Here is a 21,252-nt window from a genome sequence, read left to right as displayed (position 1 = left end):
ACACTTTGACGCAGGAAGAGGCCATTTGGTCCATCAAAGCTTGCGCTATTAAACCAAACTGTCTTCTTTCTGTCTTCTACCGACTCCTCTCCGGCCTTGCTCCCCCAGCTCTCTCTGTGCTCTGTCCCCCCAATATTCCTTCAGGTCGCACAAGATCTGCCTGCAACCCTCTTATGGTTAAACTGCCAAAGTCTAGGCTCTCTGCTCACCTTCACTCTTTCATTCCCCTTTTCTCCCACCTCTGGAACAAACTCCCCCACTCCCTTCAATCCCACTCCTCCCTCCAGGTCTTTAAAACAGCTGTTCACCACCATCTCATATCGTCCCCCATCCAAAACCTTGATCTTTTCTACCCCCGGTAATTCACCCCAGAGTCCTTGCAGTGTTCATATGTTTTAATCCTCTCCCACCTCCCCCCAAGTCCTCCCGATGTCCCTGCTCTCAAATGTTGTGTTTGTGTCCTTCCCCTTCTTCCCCCTCTCTTTTGTGTCCTCCCCCCTCTCTCCCCATCTTGTCTGCCGCTCCCCTTGTTTTTTGTGTTTTGTGTGTCGGTTTGTCTTTTTGTGTGATTAATGTTAGCTCTTTCAGGAGCCTCGATCTTGTATACAAAAAAAAAAAAAAAAAAAAAAAAAAACATAATCTACGTGCTCCATCCTTTTTAAATGCTGAGCATCAAGCAAGGAAACAGCACATGAAATTTTTCTTTGGAATGACTCGGCCGGGTTTGGAACCACTGCCTTGCCAGACTCAGAGCGAACGCTCTTACCATTAATCTACTGAGGTTAGTACTTTTCGTTGCATATTCTGATTGATACTTACTAGCTTATAAGACCTGTTGCTTCGCTGATGGCAATACTAATCTTTGCTAAGATGGCTAATATATGGGGCAAGAACAAAAAAGGATTGCTGGGCGATCCTACCCTCCGTGCGGATAACCAGCGTCACAAGTTGGCGATTGCAGTTTCGCCACATGTGCCCATGTACCCACACACAAACCTTTATTATTATTATTATTTTTTTACTATGTATTTTTTTTTTTGCATCACAAACCTCCTGGGAGTTCTCTAAAGCCACCGTCATTGGATTCATTGAAATCCATTAACCCATTCTCAAGTTACAGCACGACAAACAGACAGACACATGGCTCCTTTATAATATAGTCTCGAGAGTCGTTCAGTGGTGGGGTCAGTAAATCATTCTTGCATTGCCCTCACTGGTGTGAGTTAAATTCCCATAGCTTCTCGTGTGGTTTTCTGTCAAACATCAATCTTGACCATCCATTTCAGGAAAGACTCCTACACGATCTTTAAACCGCGGACCGAAAACTAATGAGATGTGAAATATTATAACGTTGGGGATCATGTTTACTTATATGCAAGGATTATTTGGCCACAATGCTGCTCCAAAAGTGTTCTGTAGTAAAGGTTATTTGACATATTTTATTCATGGATATAAATGGGACAGGCTGATAAATATCTGCCTCCCCTGTCCCTCACTGTGTAGACCTCAAATATTTGAGGCCTCCACTCCAACCTGACAGATTTCTCAATCCAAGCTGCACCTGAAAGCCCGAACATGTTCTGTTTAACAGAATCCTTCCTCCCAGAAGATGGCTCTAACTCATTAGTGTCTCTCCTTGGCTATTGTCTCCTCCGATTTGATATGCCTGAACTCCACCCTGGCATTAGAGTTCAATTCACTGCAACTAAACATAAATAACTCAATTTATCACTGTCCTTGTACTGATCATGTGTGTCTGTGTGTTGTTCCATCCTCATAAGAGTGATGACTCCATCTCCATCCTGCCCCCCATTCCTCCCCACAACCGTACATCTCCCTATCTCTTTCTCTCTCCTCCTCCTCCTCTCTCTCTCTTCCTCTCTCTCTCTCTCTCTCTGACAACATGGACCAACTTTTAACCACTAATCCCAACTCTCTTCCTCATACGTGGCGATTTCAATTGTCACCATGCAAATTGGCTGGGTGTGGGTACCGCTCTCACCAGCCATGGCACTTCAGCAAAGGACCTTTGTGACTCATTGGGACTGACACAATCTGTCAATTTCCCAACCCGGATGGATATCTCACAATGGCAAATCCTCCTTTCTGGCCTTGGTGATGACAAACTTCCTCACAAATGTCTCCTGCTCTTTCTCTGCTTCAATTGGTTCATCTGATCATGTGCTTGTGAGAGTCAACATGTCTCTGGCTATTCTCAGAGAGCTGCCTCAACACTAGCGAGTCTAGCATTTCACTCAAGCAGATTGCTAGGGACTGCAAGCAGACATCTCTCTTCAGGAGTGGTTTCCCATATAAACTGCTACTGATGTTAACTCATGGTGGGGAATCTTCCATAGAAACCTGCTCTCTCTCATGCACAGATTCATCCCATGTTGTCTTCAATTATCCTACCCTTATTCACACCATGGTACACTGAATCCTGTGGTGAGGCAGTTACTCCAAAACAAACTTTGAACTTTCAAACTTGTCTTCCTCCTCTAAAACCTGGTGGTGCCTTCTTAAGCCTGTCTCTGAAGTATGCTCCCCTTCATCCCTTTCCTCTCTTCAAATGGCACCACAGCCGACTCTGCTCATGAGAAGGCTGGATGCCTCAATTCTGTATTTGCTTCCAAATCTTGTGTCTCCAACCGCTCGCTCTCTCTATCCACCCTTCACAATCGTACCCAACTGCTCCTGGACCCTGTATCTTTTGCACCAGAGAAGTTGGAGAACTTTCCGGAAAATCTCGAGTGTGATTCTGCAACTAGACCGGGGAGCATCAGCTCATGTATCCTAAAAACCTGCTCTGCTCTTCTTGCACATCCTCTATCCGCCCTTTTCACTGTTTGCACTTTGACATCTTCCATCTGATTGGAAATTAGCCAACATCACTACACTACGTAAATTAGAACGGCACTCGGTAGAGCACATACCTCCACCAGGCTGAACAGCTTACGTATTGTATCCCACTAATAGACCGGATCTGCATCCGCACCATTTGTCCTTGTCACACACCAAAATATAATTGGTTTGTTCGTGACCCCAACCCAATTCATCCAAGTTATGTCATTATCCGTCCACAACTTTTTGAAACATCATGCTATATATCGTTTTGGTCCCATCTCTCATTGGTGAAGAATCACTGAAAAAATATATATATTTCACGTATCCAGATCTTCACCAAAATCTAATCCATTTGTCCTTCTCACACTCCCAACCTGTCCACCAAATTTCGTCTGAATCTGGCCGTAACTTTTTGAGATATCCTGCTCTCAAACAGACAAACAGACAAGGGTGAAAACAACACCTACATCCACCTTTGGTGGTGGAGGTAAAAAGATCCAAAAACCAATCACCTTAACTACGTACAGACCTATCAGTTTACTTCCCGTCATCAGCAAGATTATGGAATCCATCATCACAGTTGATATGAATCCTTCCTTTTCTCCAACAGCCTCATCACAGATCATCAATTCAGATTAATACCATACTTTGGACTTGCTGCTTCAACTCACCTGACATGGGTGGAAACCTTCAATGTCAGACAAGACATCAGGGCCATCTCTCAGGACATTCCTGAAATGGACATTCCATCAGATCCTGAAACTCAGCTTCCTGGAGGGACATTCCAATGTCACGGAGGTACTTTGATTCCAGGGTCACACGGAGAGCAGCAGTGCAAGTTCACAGTCAGGAGACATCATCCACAAAACCGTGATTGAAGGCTTTGTACGCCATTATAAAGTAAGAATGTCAGAGGAAGGACTGGTGCTTTGTGGAATTCCAAAGGAGTGACAGGCTTTGGATGACAGGTTGGAGATACGATCTTCCCGAGACAGGTTGTGGCACATATTGAGGGCCCTGGGTTCGAGAAAGCAAACCTGGAGGCTGACTACAGAAATATTTTGTTAGTTGCTTGCCAGTTCTTATGGAGGGGCAAAATGAGAATATGCGTCTTTCCTGCACTAAAAAGACAAGTTGTCGGTAAGTGACCTTTAATAGTGTTCCCTCCGGCTCAATTTGAAACTGCCACTTAACTTGCTCCGATGACCTTCTGTGCTCATCACTGCATAAGACCGTCTATGCCAAAGCCCTTCGAACATTTGTAACTATGATGAAGCACACCATGATGCACAAAAGCTCTCGCAATGGTCATTTTGAAAATTGAATTGGAAGCTCTCCCTTCTGCCTGTTTTCCAGTGACAAATGATTTGAGTGTTTTTGTTAAATCTTTATGCCTTCCTTGCCAATGTTTGCGTGCCTTATTTATGAGCCACACACAATTTCCTCCAAAGGGAGAATGGAAATTGGGACACGGTCTGTATTTGGCAAATAAATAGCCTGCCATATGGCTGTACACTTTACGACTGAAACTCTTGCCAGTGATGTCTATCTGTATCTGCTTTTTGAAATAATCAGCACAAAAAGATCGCCCGTGGCATTCAACGTCCAACGGCACTCCTTCCAGCTTTGCTCTTATGCCATCGAATTATAATGGCGTCTCTTTGCCTTCGGATGGGTCAATTAATCGACTTTGGTCAATCATCTACATCTACTTCGATAAATCTAAAATATGTCGGATGAAGGAATTACTTCGCCATGTGAATCCTGGACATCATCGTATTTGTAGGGACATCATTGTTGGGAGCCAGCTGTGCCACTGATGCAGTGCCCCCCCCCCCCCCCCCCCCATGTAGGTTAGGGCAGCAATTTGTAATTCATTAATGGTGCCGGCAATCGCTCACCTACTCTTCGTGAAGATCACCGTGGGATCTTCAACGTCCACCAACTAAAGCCGGCAGATGGGACGCCCTTCCAAAGGAGGAACACGCATTGATGCCTCACCCTGCCTGCGGAACACCAGGATGTCAGTTTATATCTGGGTCGGGATACAAACCCCTGACCAGACAGCTGAAAGACGAGGACGCATACCTCTAAAGTCTAAGCTATCCTTCCTACTCTCTGTGCATAAAGTATGTGAAAGTTTCATGACTTCAATGAAATTTATGTATCCTTTCTCCTCAGTGCCGGGTGGTATCAACTGGCAGAGATTAATGAATCTTTAAAATCTTCATATTTTAACCTGAATTTTTACCTATGCGACCGAAGGTGGAAGGATATTATGTTTTCACCCCTGTCTGTCTGTTTGTCTGTCTCTCTTTCTGTCTGTGAGCAGGATATCTCTAAACGTCAAAGTTTGAGTATTTTCTCTAAACGTCGAAGTTTGAGTAGTTTGAGTATGAGTATTGTGAGCAGGATATCTCTAAATATTTCAGACATCGAAGTTTGAGTATTTTACCATTCGTGTCTTTGTCAAATTTCCACTGGTTATTTTATTGTGTATGGGTTATTGTGTGTTTCTAGTTAGTTTTGGTTTTGTATTTATTGCAAACTTGTGTGTAAGTAGTCGTTTTTTGTTCGCACCTCGTGCGCGGCCTGGTCTATCTACGCTCTCCTCCCCTCCCCCCACCCCATCCCCGTCGGTATATTGTGAATATAAGTTCTTTCCCTCGCTGTATTTGCTTGTTTCTTTGATTTTCTTTTCTCCCCCTACCTCCCACGAACATCGTACCCTTTGTCTAACGTTTCAAATACAAAAAAAAAAAAAAAAAAAAAAACTTTATTAATTCTTTCTCTCCTCGCTGACACGTGCTTGTTCTCTTGCCCCCTCGTCTCGCCTTGTGCCTGCCCCCTTGTCTCACTTTGTGCCCTTGTCTATCTTGTCCATGAGATATCCTGCCCCCTTGTCTCACTTTGTGCCCCGCCGCCTTTATCTCCTATTTCTCCAGCCTTTCCAACTCTAGTTTCCTCAATACTCACTCAACCCTTTCTCCTTCTTTCTCAAATCCACGTCCTCACTTCGGGACTTTTCCCAGATTGTTTTTCACGGTTTTGTTTAAATATTATTTAAATATGTTTAAACTTTCCCCTGCAGTGTTTTATTCAGTGGTTTATAACAACACCCAGTTTTTCTTCCTATTTAAAAGGCTTTTTCAATTTCCTCTTCAATTCATTCCACTTCAAAAAAAATTCAATCTATTACAGTTCACCCTCCCTACATTCTCCAAACTCACCTTCATTCCACCCCTCCTCTGTCGTTTTAAAATGGATCTCTGACTTGAAAATCACAATAAACCCTGCATGTAATAAACGTTCATTTATCACGAATCATCCACTTTCTAAACTCCTCCCTCACCCCTCCCTTTCAATTCTCGCTCCTCGCTCCTCCCCTCCAAATCTCCCCCCTTGCTCCTCCCCTCCTAAACCCCCTCCTCACCCCTCCATTTCAATTTTCCCCCCTTGCCCCTCTCCTCCAAATCTCCCCCCTTGACCCTCCCCTTCAAATCTTCCTCCTCTCCCCTCCCCTTCAAATCTCCCCCCTCGCCCCTCCCCTTCAAACTCCCCCCCAACCCCTCCCCTTCAAATCTCCGCCCCTACCATCTTTTTACATTTCTCCCCCCTCCTCCCCCCTCCTCCTCAAAGCTGCCTCCTCCCCACTTCGTCTCCCTTCTATCTCATACCTCCACCTCCTCCAACCTTCTACTTTGCCCTGCCCCCCCTCAAACAACCCCTCACTGTGCCTCATCCCATCACCATCAAACCATTTGTCCTCCTCATCCTTCCCTTTCTCCTGAATCTTCTGCAATCTCTGACATACTATCAACAGCTCTCCCTACCTCCCCCTCTCACCCTTCATCTTACCCTCCCCTCCCCTGTCCTGTACCCGATGCTCCCCCCCCCCCCCTTCCTTAACGGTATGGACCTCAAACATCCGGAGCCTTCGCTCAAACCTGATTGATCTCTCCGCACAGGTTGCTTCTGACAAACCAGACGTAATCTGCTCAACAGATACTTTCCTCCTTCAAGATGTCTCTGATTCCTTAATATCTCTTCCTGGTTACTCCCTCCTCCGGTATGATAGACCTGAGCCTCGTCCTGGTGGTGGGGTTGCTATCTATATAAAAAAAACTCTCTTCCTCACACTCCTTGCACTGCCCTCTCTACACCCCACCCCCAGGAGTACCTCTGGCTACGGCTTCCTCTCCGCTCCCACCTTTTGTTCATATGTGTTCTGTACCGTCTTCCAAACAGTGATGACTCCATTTACATTTCGCTGTCTGACAACAGAGACCAACTTCTATCCACTCATCCCAACTCTCTCTTCCTCATATGTGGTGACTTCAACTGTCATCATGCCAGCTGGCTGGGTGTGGGTACCTCTCTCACCAGCCATGGCATCTCAGCAAAGGACTTCTGCAACCAACTGGGACTGACACAATCTGTCAATTTCCCAACCCGGTTCTCAGCCAACGGAGCACCTACTCTTCTAGACTTGGTTATGACAAACTTCCCTGCAAATATCTGCTGCTCTTCTTCTGCTCCAATCGGCTCTTCTGATCATTTCCTTGTTAAAGTGGACATCTCTCTGACCATTTTCAGAGAGCCTCCTCAGCATCGACGAGTCTGGCATTTCACTCAGGCCGACTGGCATGGTCTTAAAGCAGCCATAAATCATCTGGACTGGTCTCCCATCTCTACTGCCTCTGACATCAACTCTTCCTGGGAATTCTTCCAAAGTAAACTGCTCTCTTTCTCATGCACAGATTTATCCCATCTCGTCTTTTGTTGTCATACCCTTCCTCCCGTCCATGGTACACTGAATCTTGTGGTGAGGCAATTGCCCTGAAACAACTTGCCTTTGCCTCTTGGAAGGCTAATCCAACTGAAGGCAATCTCAGTTCCTTCCACCAAGCTTGGAACAAGTGTGTGTCCACCCTCAGGAGAGCCAGGAAACAATATCTCTCCACTCTCAAGACTGAACTCTCAAACCTGTCTCCTTCCTCCAAATCCTCGTGGTGTCTGGTCAAATCTGTTTCTGGTGTTTGTTCCCCCTCCATCCCCTCCCTCACGTCAAATGGCTACACAGTTGACACCGCACGTGACAAAGCCGAATGCCTCAACTCTGTGTTTGCCTCAAAATCTTGTGTCCCAAACCCATCTCTCTCTGTACCCACCTTACCCAGTCGAATCCAGCTCCTCCTGGACTCTGTGTCCTTCTCTCCTGACAAGGTGGAGAAGTTTCTGTCAAACCTCGACTCTGATTCTGCAACTGGACCAGACGGCATCAGCCCACAGGTCCTATAAACCTGTGCTGCCACTCTTTCACACCCTCTCTCTGTTCTCTTCACCCTCTCTTTTGCTCAAGGTCATCTGCCATTCAGTTTGGAAATCAGCCAACATTACCGCTTTACACAAAAGGTGCAAAAACAAATCCTTGCAACTACAGGCCAATCACCCTGCTCCCAATTATCAGCAAAGTCATGGATTCCATCATTGTTTTGGATATTAGTCCTTGAGCCCAGACCCCAATTTTCACATATTGGTACCACCCAGAGGGACCAAACCAAATTGCTATTTTCAGCTTGCTAGATGTTCCTAGTTTACATTTTGGTATGATAGCCTTTGTAGATGAGTAGCTTAATGGTGGTTATCACCTCATATGTAAACATACCCTGCGCAAAAAAGACGAAACACACGTTTTTCCTTGTACTTTACTCTAAGAATAACAACTTTATTAAGATAGTTAGGAAAGAGTCAAAAGTACATTTTGAGTTGTTTTTCAGTAGAAAACAATCTTAAAATTTGTCTTTTTATGAACTGGGATGTTTCACACACTTGAAGGTAAATTGAAATAAATGTGTTCATACACTCAATGTTGTTACTTCTGGCAATGTCATTTCAAAGAACTTTTTATATTTACATGGATTCACACTGTTTCTGTTTCTGTTTCTGTTTAGTTACTGTTCTGTGTGTTATTATTAGTTCTGTGTGTTTCTGTTATTCACACTGTTGTGTCTGTTTCTGAACATTCTGTTTAGAAAAGCCTAAATAATAAAATAAAACCAATATGTCACTTATCATGTCATCACTTAATAACCCGTCAAAATTGAAATTTCTGTTACCGTGATACACACTCTCATACATGACTGTACACTGCCAAGTTAATCAGTGTCATCATCAGTGTCCGAGTCTGACAACTCTACTTCCAGCTCTTTTTCTCTGGCTTGGTTGGTGCAGGTTTGTAGTTTGCACATGTCTGTGCACTTCAAGCTATATGCCAGGCAGGTACAGTCCGGTAGTTTGCATGAGCGCACACATTTGCAGGACAGCAACTGGAGCACAGCTTCTGGTGCAGGTGATCCACGCATCCACTGCACAGCAAGCTTGCCCTCTTCATCTGTGGTCCAACCACAGTCCTTGGGGTCAGGGATGAATGGGTGACTCTGCAAACATCTCCTCCAGATGGCCGCTTGATAGTTCGCACGGAGGGCATGCAGGAAGAGACAGTCCTCACAGGGAGGCAGCTGGCTAGACTCCACTTCACCACGTCTCGCACAGAACAGTTGGTAGCGAAGCTTGTTGACTGTGGCAGTCTGTGCAGAAGGCATGTAGAGATGGCAGGTGACCTTTTGGAGTTTACTGAACAGCTCCCCAGATACCTCCCATGACTGACCAAGTTCAGCAAAGGCCTCCAGATAGGTCTTGTCAGACTTCATTCGCTTGAAGGCAGCCAACTTGCCACGTCCGTCCAGCAGATGCGCTGACTGTATCACAGCCTGTGTAGCCATGCATACCAATCAGTGCCTCACACACCTCACCTCCCAGAGCATGGCTCAGCTTCTGGATGTCAAGGTATCTTGTCCTGGCCTTGGTTCCGCACTTCATGTACATGGGACATGGGATGGACTTGGCAACAGCCAGGCACAGCACGAGGACATCTGTGTGTTCTGCACTGATCACAACGGACCTGATGCCAGATTCTGCTGCATGAACACCATGTAGTAAGATGCGGGTGTCAGCTTCTTCCTGTGAGGACTTTAGCTCTGTGGCCTCCTCCCAGTGCTCTTTCGACAGTTTGTAACATTGATGTCCACAGGTCACATACAGTAACTTGTTGTCAAGCTTCTGCCTGTGTTCTGGCCCCTTCCACGTCTGCACAAGGAACTCGATCAAGCTGGTCTTGTTAGATGAACTGGAGATGAACTTTCTCCACTGTTGAATGTTGTGCCCAGGTGCTATGGTCTTGAACTGCAATGCTGTGTCTCCTCCCCTGTTGACCCTTTCCACATTTTTGATGGATGTGTCTCTGTAGACATCGAAGACGACATCAATGCGGTGGCTCTTTCCACCTTCGTGGAGGACTTGAGACAGTGCTGATTCTGCCAGCTGTGAGAAGGTCTTTTCATTTCCTTTCAGTTTATGGACGAGGCTCATCCCATCAATGACTGTTGCTGAGGGCTCTGGGATGACTTCTGCTGGAGAAACATTCTTTTCCAACTCCCTGGCAAGGGCAGCTTTGTTGGTCTTGTGGAGAGACCCATCACCATTGGCCAGAGCCCATGGCAGGGGCCCCAGTGGATGAGCCAGCACGTCACTCATGTGTAGTTTCCTGCTTTCGGCAACAAGTATCGTCTGGCCAAACAGTTTCCTGTCAGCTTTGATGACTACTTCTTTGGCAGAGCTTTTACTACATGACTTCTTTCTGATGTCTGAAAACGTCTTCAGCTTCTTCTTTGACATCTTGTCATGAAACGTTGTAGCTGGGGCAGCTGCTTCCAAGCGCTCTTGTTTGAATGTTTGATATGCCTCCTCTCCTACCTTGCGGGCGTCGAGAAGGTCCTTGGCAACTTCTGCTGGGGCCACCGCACCAGTTGACAGACTGACAAGCTCTCCATGGTCAAGGTTGAATGGATTCAACCAGCTGGTTTCCATCAGTGGAACCATGGACTGGATGTCAGCCTCATCTCTTCTGATTCTTGGCATCTGTAGGTCAGGATGACTGAAGTTGTCATGTTGGCCTACATGAACCATGTCCCTTAGCTGTCTCATATAAGTGCTTCGGTACTCAGATGTCAGGTAGTATCTAGCCACAGCTCCAGGTTTCAGGCTGAACCCTTTTGTGTCTCCAGGTGTCTGGGTGTCCTTGTTGACAGTCTCTTCGATCGTCTGGTCCACAGGTATCCGCCCAAAGGGATTCTTGCAGCCGATCTGCACAGAAAACCCACCTTGCATAAAGTGGGCATGGATGTCAGGATGTTCGATGGGTAGCCGAGACATTGTGGCATAGTAGTAGGTCAGGAACCGGGCGTAGTTCACCTTGTCATAGGCAAAGCACCAGGGAATAGCTGCCAGGTGAAGCATCCAGTTACCTTCTCGAGATGCTCGGATGAGGCCCAGCATAATCTCAACCATGTCTAGGTAAGACATCCAGAAGGCTGCAAGGCTGTTCTCATCTCTGAGGGAGTTCAGGTAGGTTTCGAACAGCTCCAAGATACGTGTGCATGATTCATCCTGAAGCAGGTCCTGGAAGGATGCTTGGCAAACATTGTTGTGGAACTCTCCAATGCTCTTCAGGGCTTCTTCTAGGTGTTGGCTGTCTTCAGGATGAGTGTTCTCTATCCACAGAAGGAAGCCTTTCCAGGCAAGCCTCATCAGTGCTTCATATGCAGTCTTGTGTGCTCTAACTGCCCGGTTGTACCTGCGACCTTCCATCAGCCTAGCCACAGACCCTTCTGCAATGACACCTGATTCAACAAACACATCTCTGAGTCCTGCATCTTCAAATCTCCTCCCTAGGATGGACAGGAGGTTGCAGATTGTGTGGAAGACGCCCATCCTGATGATGATGTTCTTGAATTTGTCATGTTTCCACACTATCTCAGCAGCCTTGGCAAAGAGTGCTTGGTCAAACAGACAGACGATCTTGTTGAGCTGTAAGGACTGCATGATGCCAAGTGTTTGCTCCAGTACGTCATTCACAGTTGACATCTCAGTTGCAGGAGCATTGATTGTGGGAAGGTAGCTCACAGTGTCCTGGATCACTGTCACATCATTGCGGATCTGGATGTTGAACCCTGTCCAGCTGCTTATGGTCTGGTTCTCAGGATCTGACATTCGAGTCAGGAGCCATACATGGTTCTTCTTCTTTGCATCTTGAACTTCTTTGTTTGTGTCGGAATCAAGGGTCTCAGTCTTAGGTGGCCCAGTTCGCTGTCCAACATTGTAGGTTGGTAGCATCAATGGGGCAGGACTGATGCTCCTCTTCTTGGATTTGCTGACTGCAGGCAGGACCTTCTGTGGCATGGGCCCTGCAACTTTGGGTTGGACAGCAATGCCATTGACCCTGTGAGAGGTGCCTTCTCCACTCAGTGTCTCTTCAAGATGGTCAATGTTATCCCAGGCCAGGGTGGTAAACACACCAGGATGCATGTCTTCTGGCAGTGGTATGTCCTCTGCTGAGCGTTCCAGCTTCTGAACACAAAGAGCTATGTCAATCTCCTCTACTTGGGAGTAGGAAATAGCATGGCCAAGACGATTCAGACTTCGTATCAGTTCTGTGTTTCCTGTCAGTGACTTCACAGCAAATGGGAGGAGTATGTGCTTGGGTGGCTTAGTCTTGCCACAGGTGACAGCAAAGACTAGATCACTGCCAAAAGAAGCAGCAAGATGCTGGACTCTTTCAGAGGGATTTGCACACTCAGTATCCCCAGTCAGCAGGGTATACAGGAACTTTGTGACAGCTTCAGGGATGACACTTTTCTGTGTATCAGGTGGCCATGACTGTTGGACATCTTGTTTCTTGATCTGATTCCTCAGCTGTATGGCTGCTTTGGTGAGGACATCCATGGATTTGATAGACTGTGCTTCACGTATATCTTGCTTCATGTTGTGGGCTTCCTTGACAAGGTCATCCATTGACAGGCTGTCTGGATAGAGAAGCACCCTTCCTTTCTCATTTGAGACAAAGTGAAGTGACCCTTCCAGCACTTTCAAGCTTGCGACGAACATGCTTCTTTGTCGAGGGTTTGATCTTGGTGATGCCATGGGAGTTCATGGATCTCTCAAGCCTGGCTGTGAGGTCTGTTAAAGGCAATATTTCATGGTTTGGGAGGAATTCAGTCCTCACATGCATGAACAGTTCCTCATAGGCTTGTCTCTCTGTCTCCTCATAATCTGCTGCCTCACTCTCTTCCTGTTGTACTTCTGAAGAGCTGGTAGAAGACACTCTTCTTGTGTACTCTTTGTAGCACGTCTTGTGGTAATTCCCCTCTGCGGCAACTAGGTCTCTGCTCAGCAATGCAAGCACTCTTAGATCACATTTCTTTATTGCCGCCTTGCGGATGGTGTCGTCTGCTCGTAACTCAAGACACTGCATAAGAGGTTCCCTTGATTTTTGTCCTTTGATGTATTTCGGCTTCTGGCAGAAGATGCAGATCTTGTCATACAGTCTTGAAGTAGGCCTACTTGGTGCATCCCTGGTTCTGGATGATGATCTTCTGGAAGCAGCTTCTGTGGGTTCAGCACTGGCACCTTTGGAGAGGATCGAGTCCAAAGACTTCTTCATGGTAAACATGCTGCGGCATTTGCGATGGTACTGTTCCTGAGGTACTTCCCCTTCTTTTAGTCCTTTTGCCAAGTCAAGGACTGGGGCATGCTGTCTGATCTCTGCAGCCCAGAGCAAAGCCTTCCATGAATCCAGGTCCCTCAATGTCACCAGGGAATCAGAGTCATCGTCTGAGCAATGAATAAGACAGTTTGTGCACGGCCGCTTCTTCGGCAGGGTGGTACCTTGATCCATCGACATCACTCTGATCACTGTACAACACTATCTGCAACATACAAAAAGATAATATTGGTTAAGATATTAGTTTTGAAAGAAAAGATAATATAAGTATTATTGGTGAAAAAAAAACGCTTAAATCTACCTGTAATTCAAAATGTTAAGTTTCCAGCTGAAGATAAATACAATTATTGCAGGCAGTAAGCACAATACAATGTAAAAAATAGTGTGAATCACATTTATTTTGCATTTTGCTTTTTAATCAAAAGGAAATAACCATATTTGCATTGTTTTAATCCACATTGGTGGAGATAGAAATTTGACACTGGCGTATCTTTCATTTTTTGCAAATTACACAATGGCGCAAATGACAAAAAAATGAGTTTTAAAAATTATTGACAAAGCTACCTATCTCAAAAGGCTATCATATCTTATTACACTCATATCAACCCTATAAACATTTTAGTACTACTTTGGTTTGGTCCCCCCAGGTGGTACCGATATCTGCTCTGGCCCATGGACTATATCAAATCTTTCTTCTTCTCCAAAGGCTTGATCTCTGATCATCAACTTGGTTTCAGACCAGGTCACTCCACTCTGGACATGCTGCTTCTGCTGTCACAACAATGGATGGAGGTCCTCAATGCCAAACAGGAAATCAGAGCTGTCTCCCTTGAGATATCACGTGCCTTCGATACGGTCTGGCACCCCGCTCTGATCACCAATCTCTCCTCCTATAGTATCCATGGAAATCTCCACGCATGGCTTGCGGATTTCTTCTCTGGTCATAGGCAACGTGTGGCCCTGAAAGGAATTCTCTCATCTCCCCTTCCTGTTCAGGCTGGAGTTCCCCAAGGCAGTGTTCTGGGCCCTGTGCTTTTTCTTGTCTTCATCAATGATCTCTCTGACTCTCTGGAAAATCCTCTCTATCTCTTTGCTGATGACTCCACTCTCTGCCGCTCCATTCCTCATCCCTCAGATCGGCAGTCTGCAGCCTCCTCACTCTCTGCAGACCTGGACAAAATCACAGACTGGGCAAACAAGTGGAACATGTCTTTCCATCCTGACAAATCTCACACTCTTACGATGTCTCTCTGAAAAGACCGACTGGAAAACCCTCCCATCTACTTTCTGAATAATCCTCTCCAAGAAGTTCTGTCGCTCAAGCTTTTGGGTCTCACTATCTGCCATGATCTTTCCTGGGAAAACCACATTTCCAAGCTGGCCTCCAAACCAGTCGCCGACTGGGCATCCTCCGTCGTGCGAAGTCCTTCCTTGGCGCACCTGAGCTCCTCACCACATACAAGGCTTTCATCCGCAGCTCAATGGAATACTGCTCTCCCCTCTGGGCTGGTGCCCCTGCCTCACACCTGGCTTGGCTTCACGCTGTTGAAACCAAAGCTTTCAGAATCATTGGATTCTCCCACTATGAAGCTGATTGTGAGGGCCTTTCACTCACTCACCGCAGGCAGGTAGGTGGTCTTTCTGTCTTCTACCGACTCCTATCCAGCCTCGCACCCCCAGCTCTATGTGTGCTCTGTCCCCCAAATATTCCTACAGGTCGCACAAGATCTGCCTGCAACCCTCTTATGGTTAAACTGCCAAAATCAAGACTCTCTGCTCACCTTCACTCCTTCATTCCTCTTTTCTCCCGCCTCTGGAACAAACTCCCTCACTCTCTTCAATCCCACTCTATCCTCCAGGTCTTTAAAACAGCTGTTCACCACCATCTCTTATCCTCCCCCATCCAAAACCTTGATCTTTTCTTTCCTGGGAAAACGTTCACTTTTCTTTCCTGGGTTTTCTTTCCTGGGAAAACTATAAGTTTTAAAGTGATTTGTCACCATTGAGTGATAGGTCCAGAAACGATATAAAAAGTAAAATAAAAAAATACTGTAATTTCATCCAGAAACGTCCAGAAAGGAAAGCACGGTATTTGAAATCCAGAAAGGTCCAGAAACGATATGTAGCACGGTATTTCAAAACGTGGACGGTTTATGACAAAACTTGGTGGGCGAGGTGGTTACGTCACCCGAACAAGCCGATTCGACCTTGGTTCAGGTCCGAATCCAGATCCGGCTTATCGGTGGGATACAAAAGGTAAACTGTTCAGCTTGTCGGAGGTATGTGCTCTACCAAGTGCTGTTATTGTGTTATTTAATTTTACCATGATGATCCATTTATAATTCTTTAGGAGACCGGGGGAAGAGATTATATGAATGGTCAAGTCTTCTTTTCTTCTTTTCAAGTCTCTTCAAGTCCTTCAAGGATCTTCTTTTTTTTATTTCATGAATTCCTCCTTTTTAATTCTGCATCGGTATTTCTGCAATTAACCTCCAGCATAATTTGGCCTGAGGACACAAATGTCTACTCCATTGTTTGTTAATTATATTTGGATACCGTGTCTCGATCTTTGCAGAGTCGGTGGAATATTGGAAAAAATACAATTAGCCAAAAACTGTGTTGGGAATGTGTTCATTTCCACATTGTCCTAATGTTCCTGTTGATGGTTTGGATTTGATTGCGATGAACACACAATTAGAAGCTAGTTGCTATATTCATCTCCACATCTGCTTTTCTTTCATGCCCCTCCACCATGCCCTCCCCCAATCCACTCCGACGAATTTTGCTCATCCAGTTTCATTTTGGCACCCTTCTCTTTTCACCACCCACGCCTGCTACCACCTTTAATTATCTTCCCCCATTTTCCTTTTATTTACCCGTAGCCTATTACTTCTTTGCCTGTTACTAATGTTTCAGTCTTCTCCACCTGCTTACCTTCCTAACACACTTCTTCCATTTTAAAATCCAACAACACCCAAACCCCCACCAACTTTACAGGATTTTCACTCCTCAAGATAACTCTGCAATTATCTCTGATATTTGTTTATTTTTCATTCCTCTGCTTGGTTTATTTGATTTGCGTGGGAAGGAAAAGCTTCAGTTTAGAAAATAGTCAAAGTCTCTATCTGCCAATTGACCACAAAAGCTCTTTCTCAAATGTTTAATCGTAACAATTCAGTGCACACCTATGCTTACCTGTAAGGCAAGGATTTGGAATTTGGCCTGGATAATCAATACTTTGTCAAAAAAGTTCCTTGAGATCTCAATTGTTCATTTGTTAATGTTAATGTTAGATGCAGCAGCTGTAGTAATGTCATCTCAAATGGTACCATACTCTGTGATGCAGCACCCAAATTGTGGATTGTCGAATTTGACCCTGTTCCTTCAGAAATCGAATTCAGACGAGATAACCGAGGAATGAGCATGTGACCCGAGTTATCCTATCATTCCAGTGGTGTCAAGAACGAGGTTTGGGATAAAAGGATTCCTTAGAAAATTTGGCAAACTCTTCAGATTCATGAAACCAGCTCTTTGGAGAGGCGCTATCTGGAGATTCTGTGTTCAGATCACAATATAATTGAACGTGATGTCCAGCACCATCACCCCACTGGGAAATCACCGTCAGATCAGGTTCCGCGCAGACATAGGAATTTTCCACAGCACATGGTCTGAAGTCTTCATCGGGCCTACCACGAAAGCTCTAGTCCCACATTTTACATTTTACAAATACAAAGTCCCACATTTTATACAAAGAGGCAGTGCCTCCTATATTCGCCTACCACAAGCATGTTTTGAGGTTTCTGCTTCTCCGCTTTTTATGTGACTGCTGTTGGCTTAGCGGTTAGCGTGCCGGCTTGGGATCCTAGGACCCTGGGTTCGAATCCCGGTCGATCGCTGAATTAACGCCAGGGGGGTTGACTCAGCCTGTCATCCTTCCGATGTCGGCAAATTGAGTACCAGCTTGCTGGGATGAATGATCACGGTGTGTACCCCGATTTAGAATAGGTACACCGTATCCCTGCGCATCGTAAGAGGCGACCAAGGGTTGGCGTCAGGAAGGGCATCCAGCCATAAAAACATTGCCTCAAACAAGGAACCATGATTGTCATGGGGCCCGCAAGGCTAACCCCCGCTCTGGCGGGGAAATGGCCTTAAAACGATCATTCATTCATTTCATTCATTCATATGTGACATGTAACCCGTTCTAATTGTCACCGACTACTCAGCAGCTTTGTCAGAATACAAATGTATATCCACTACCCTCCAGAATGTCTCTCCTCGAGTGAAATCTATTTACACTCATTAAAAACATCATTAATGTCATGGAGGAGCCACAAATATTTAATGTTTTTCCTGATGTTTAGAAAGTGTTGAACTTTATGCAAATTCTTAAGATGTTGATCCATGATCTCCCAAGATGCTGATTTTGCCTCCATCTCTCATATTCTTCATACGTCCTCATGTCTACCTCCAGCTTGATCTTCCAGCTTGAGGTCATTCACCAATCGGTGCATTATACCTGCTCTCCCTGTAAGTTTAGCATTACCTATGACAAAATATTGTAGACGAATTTTTCGGAGAGAGGGAATTAGGAAAGAACTCGTCAGCGCGTTCACATAATTAAACCATTTAAATGCCTGGAAGAATAAGCGATCTCTTGTGAACACTGTGTCATGCCACCCTCACACCCTATCTGGCAACCAACTCATGTGTGCAACCCATGGTCTCTGATCGAAACTATGAGAATGACTGCTGCTGATATAGCTGAGCTGTGTTGACCTTCACCCTGTTGTCCCCATTGGTTTGTGCAGACGAAGCACGTGGCACAGATGGAGGTGATATTATGAGCTCGGCACGACCTAGATCTTTCCATCGCAAACGAGATCCGTGCGAGTCGCCGTATGTGGGCAGCCGACCGCACCCGGCCATTCGAGTGTCTGATCTGCTGCAGCACATCGAGCACATGAAGTCGGGGGAGGCTTACCGCTTCAAGGAGGAGTACGAGGTGAGTTGGTGAGCACGGATCAAGGTGAAGCGTCACGATGCTTGGATGTCATTGATTTTCATAGCCTGAATTATTTGTAGAACTAATATAAAATCACAATAAGATTGGGAGGAATAAAATTAGGGATTGGAAGAAGATATAAACACGGGGGAGCAGGGAAAGCAGAGCTCAGAAGCACCGGCTAAGAAAAATGATCCAGAAAGCTCGGCAGGAGCTTCGTAAATGAGGTCCCTATGGGTTTTTTGATCTATTTAGTTATTTCTCTTCTTTCTTTTTCCGAAAGAATGAGTGTTAGTTTTGGCAGTCTAAACATTAACGGTGGTGTTAGTTTAGAACGCAAAGTTCAGGTAAAAGATCTGACCTGGCGTTTGCACCTGGATGTCTTGTTACTGCAAGAAACGCATGGAGATCTGAATGGCCAAGCCCAATGGAGAAGGCTAATGAAGGGCCAGTGGTTCTTCAGTGATATCAATTGTCTCACTGCTGGAATTGCTTTCTTTGTCTCCTCCTCATTAACACTCACACAAGTTCAATATAATGAAATAATTCCCGGACATCTGGCTTGTCTTCAATTCACTGCCAATAATCAAATCTTTGTTTTTGTAAACATATATGCCCCCTGTAAGAATGCTGAAAGGCAAAACTTCTTTCTAAAGCTAGAGGATCTTCTGAGTACAATTGACTTAAATTGCTCTTTTATAATGAGTGGCGACTTCAACTGCACTCTTGACCCTGCGTTAGATAGAAACAGTGCGGAGCCACATCCTAGATCTGCCAAACCTTTGGAGAAAATCATCAAGACGACGGGATTAATAGATGTCTGGCGTATTCAGCACCCTATGCAACGGCAGTTTACTTGGTCTAGATGTACGTCTCAGATGCACACACTAGCCAGGTTAGACAGAATTTATGTCAATACTGTAATGCTTGACAAGATATTGAAATCTGATATCGTGCCTTCTCTTTTTTCTGATCACCTGGCTGTAACCTTGTCCTTTAAGCTTGCTCTGCAGCAACATGGCAGCCCATATTGGAAGTTCAATGTCATGTTGCTGGAAAATGCTGCTTTTTGTGAAGCTTTCAAAGTGTTTTGGATTAGCCTCAAAGAAAGAAAGAATAATTTTGATAACCCGATATTGTGGTGGGACTACGCAAAGGCACAGATCGCTGTCTTTTGCCAACAGTTTAATTACTTCTCTTCTTTCAGTGTAAAAAGGGAGAGGTTCACACTAGAAAAGGAAATAATTGAAGTTGCAAACTGATGTGGCAAATAGCCCCAATAGAACAAATAATCATTTGCTTATGGAAAAGAAGACTCTACTAAACAGCCTAGTCGAATACCAAGCAAAAGGTGCAATGGTCCGTCTACGGATGGATCAGCTATATAATTTAGATGCACCGACCAAATTTTTTTTCCATTTTGATAAAAAGACTACCAATCAAAGGCAAATTGAAACCTTAAAGCTCTCAACTGGTAACACTGTGACATCACAAGATAATATAAAGAGGGAGGTCTATAACTTCTTTTCAGACCTGTTTATGGCAAATGATGTTGACGATGGCTCAATAAGTTACTTCACATCTGACTTACCCATGCTAAGTGCTGCTCAAAGGGATCAGCTTGGCTCCTTACTTTCCTTGGAAGAGCTTACACTTTCCCTTGCTTCTTTACCTACGGGTAAATCTCCTGGGTTGGACGGCCTCCCAATAGAGTTTTATAAATCCTTTTGGCCCTTATTAGGCCCAGAACTATTGGAGGTCTTTAATAGTTCATTACGTTGTGGTGACTTGCCGATGAGCTGCCGTAGAGCAGTCATTAGTCTATTACCCAAGAAAGGAGACCCTCAGCTCATTGATTAATTGGCGTCCAATTTCTCTTCTAACTTCAGATTATAAAATATTTTCTAAAGTTCTAGCTCGACGCATCGCCCCACTCCTAGAGTCGTTGATTCAAAGTGATCAGTCTTTCTGTATCCCTAACCGACAGATACACGATAACATTTTTTTATTAAGAGATCTTTGGGATGTGTGTAAAATAAAAAATGACAATCTTGGTTTGATTGTGCTTGACCAAGAGAAGGCTTTTGACCGTGTAAGTCATGTATATCTTTTCAAGGTGCTAGAGTGTTTTGGACTTGGTCTTGTTTTTCTTTCCATGGTAAAACTGCTCTATAATGGCATTTCCTCAATACTCAGAGTAAACTCTGAGCTAACTTCACCTGTAAAGGTTGGAAGGGGTATCCGTCAGGGATGTCCTTTATCTGGTATTCTGTACTCTTTAACCATTGAGCCTCTTTTAATCAAAGTCCGCAGCATCTTAACCGGATGCAAAAATTTGCTCACAAGGCCTGTGAAAGTCTCTGCATATGCTGACGATATTTGCGCCATCGTACATAATAGTGATGAGATAAAGAAACTGGTGGATTGCTTGGACTATTATGGTTCAGCTTCTTCAGCTTTGGTAAACTGGAACAAGTGCCAGGCGATGTGGATGGGCCCATGCCAGCGCCCTATGCCTGTCCTCCCGAAACACCTCACCTGGTCCCTCAACGGAATGAAGTACCTTGGTGTTTACATCGGTGATGAAGCAACACAAGCGAAAAATTGGGAGGGTCTCGCTGACTCTCTCGAACAAAAGCTGCGGAAATGGAAAGGTTTGCTGGCTTTGCTTTCATACCGGGGACGAGTCCTGGTCATAAACAACCTAGCAGCATCTATACTGTGGCACAGAATCAAAGCCATTCCACCTCCTGAATGCTTTCTGCTGAATATACAGAAGACA

The 21,252-nt window shown here is 45.1% G+C and overlaps 1 protein-coding gene across 3 annotated transcripts in view; it reads left to right on the top strand.

Annotated features, from left to right (window-relative positions):
- LOC137436662 (receptor-type tyrosine-protein phosphatase mu) overlaps positions 1-21,252 on the top strand; it is a 571,417-nt gene that overhangs the window by 211,303 nt on the left and 338,862 nt on the right. For all 3 annotated transcript variants that reach the window (XM_068130656.2, XM_068130657.2, XM_068130658.2), the window contains one exon: positions 18,277-18,470. In XM_068130656.2, the coding sequence (XP_067986757.2) occupies positions 18,277-18,470 (194 nt within the window). The remainder of the gene's footprint in view (positions 1-18,276; positions 18,471-21,252) is intronic.

The sequence above is a fragment of the Myxine glutinosa genome, chromosome 11 (assembly GCF_964187855.1).
Source record: "Myxine glutinosa chromosome 11, kmMyxGlut1.1, whole genome shotgun sequence".
Lineage (NCBI taxonomy): Eukaryota > Metazoa > Chordata > Myxini > Myxiniformes > Myxinidae > Myxine > Myxine glutinosa.
This window is presented reverse-complemented; position numbering and strand designations above follow the sequence as displayed.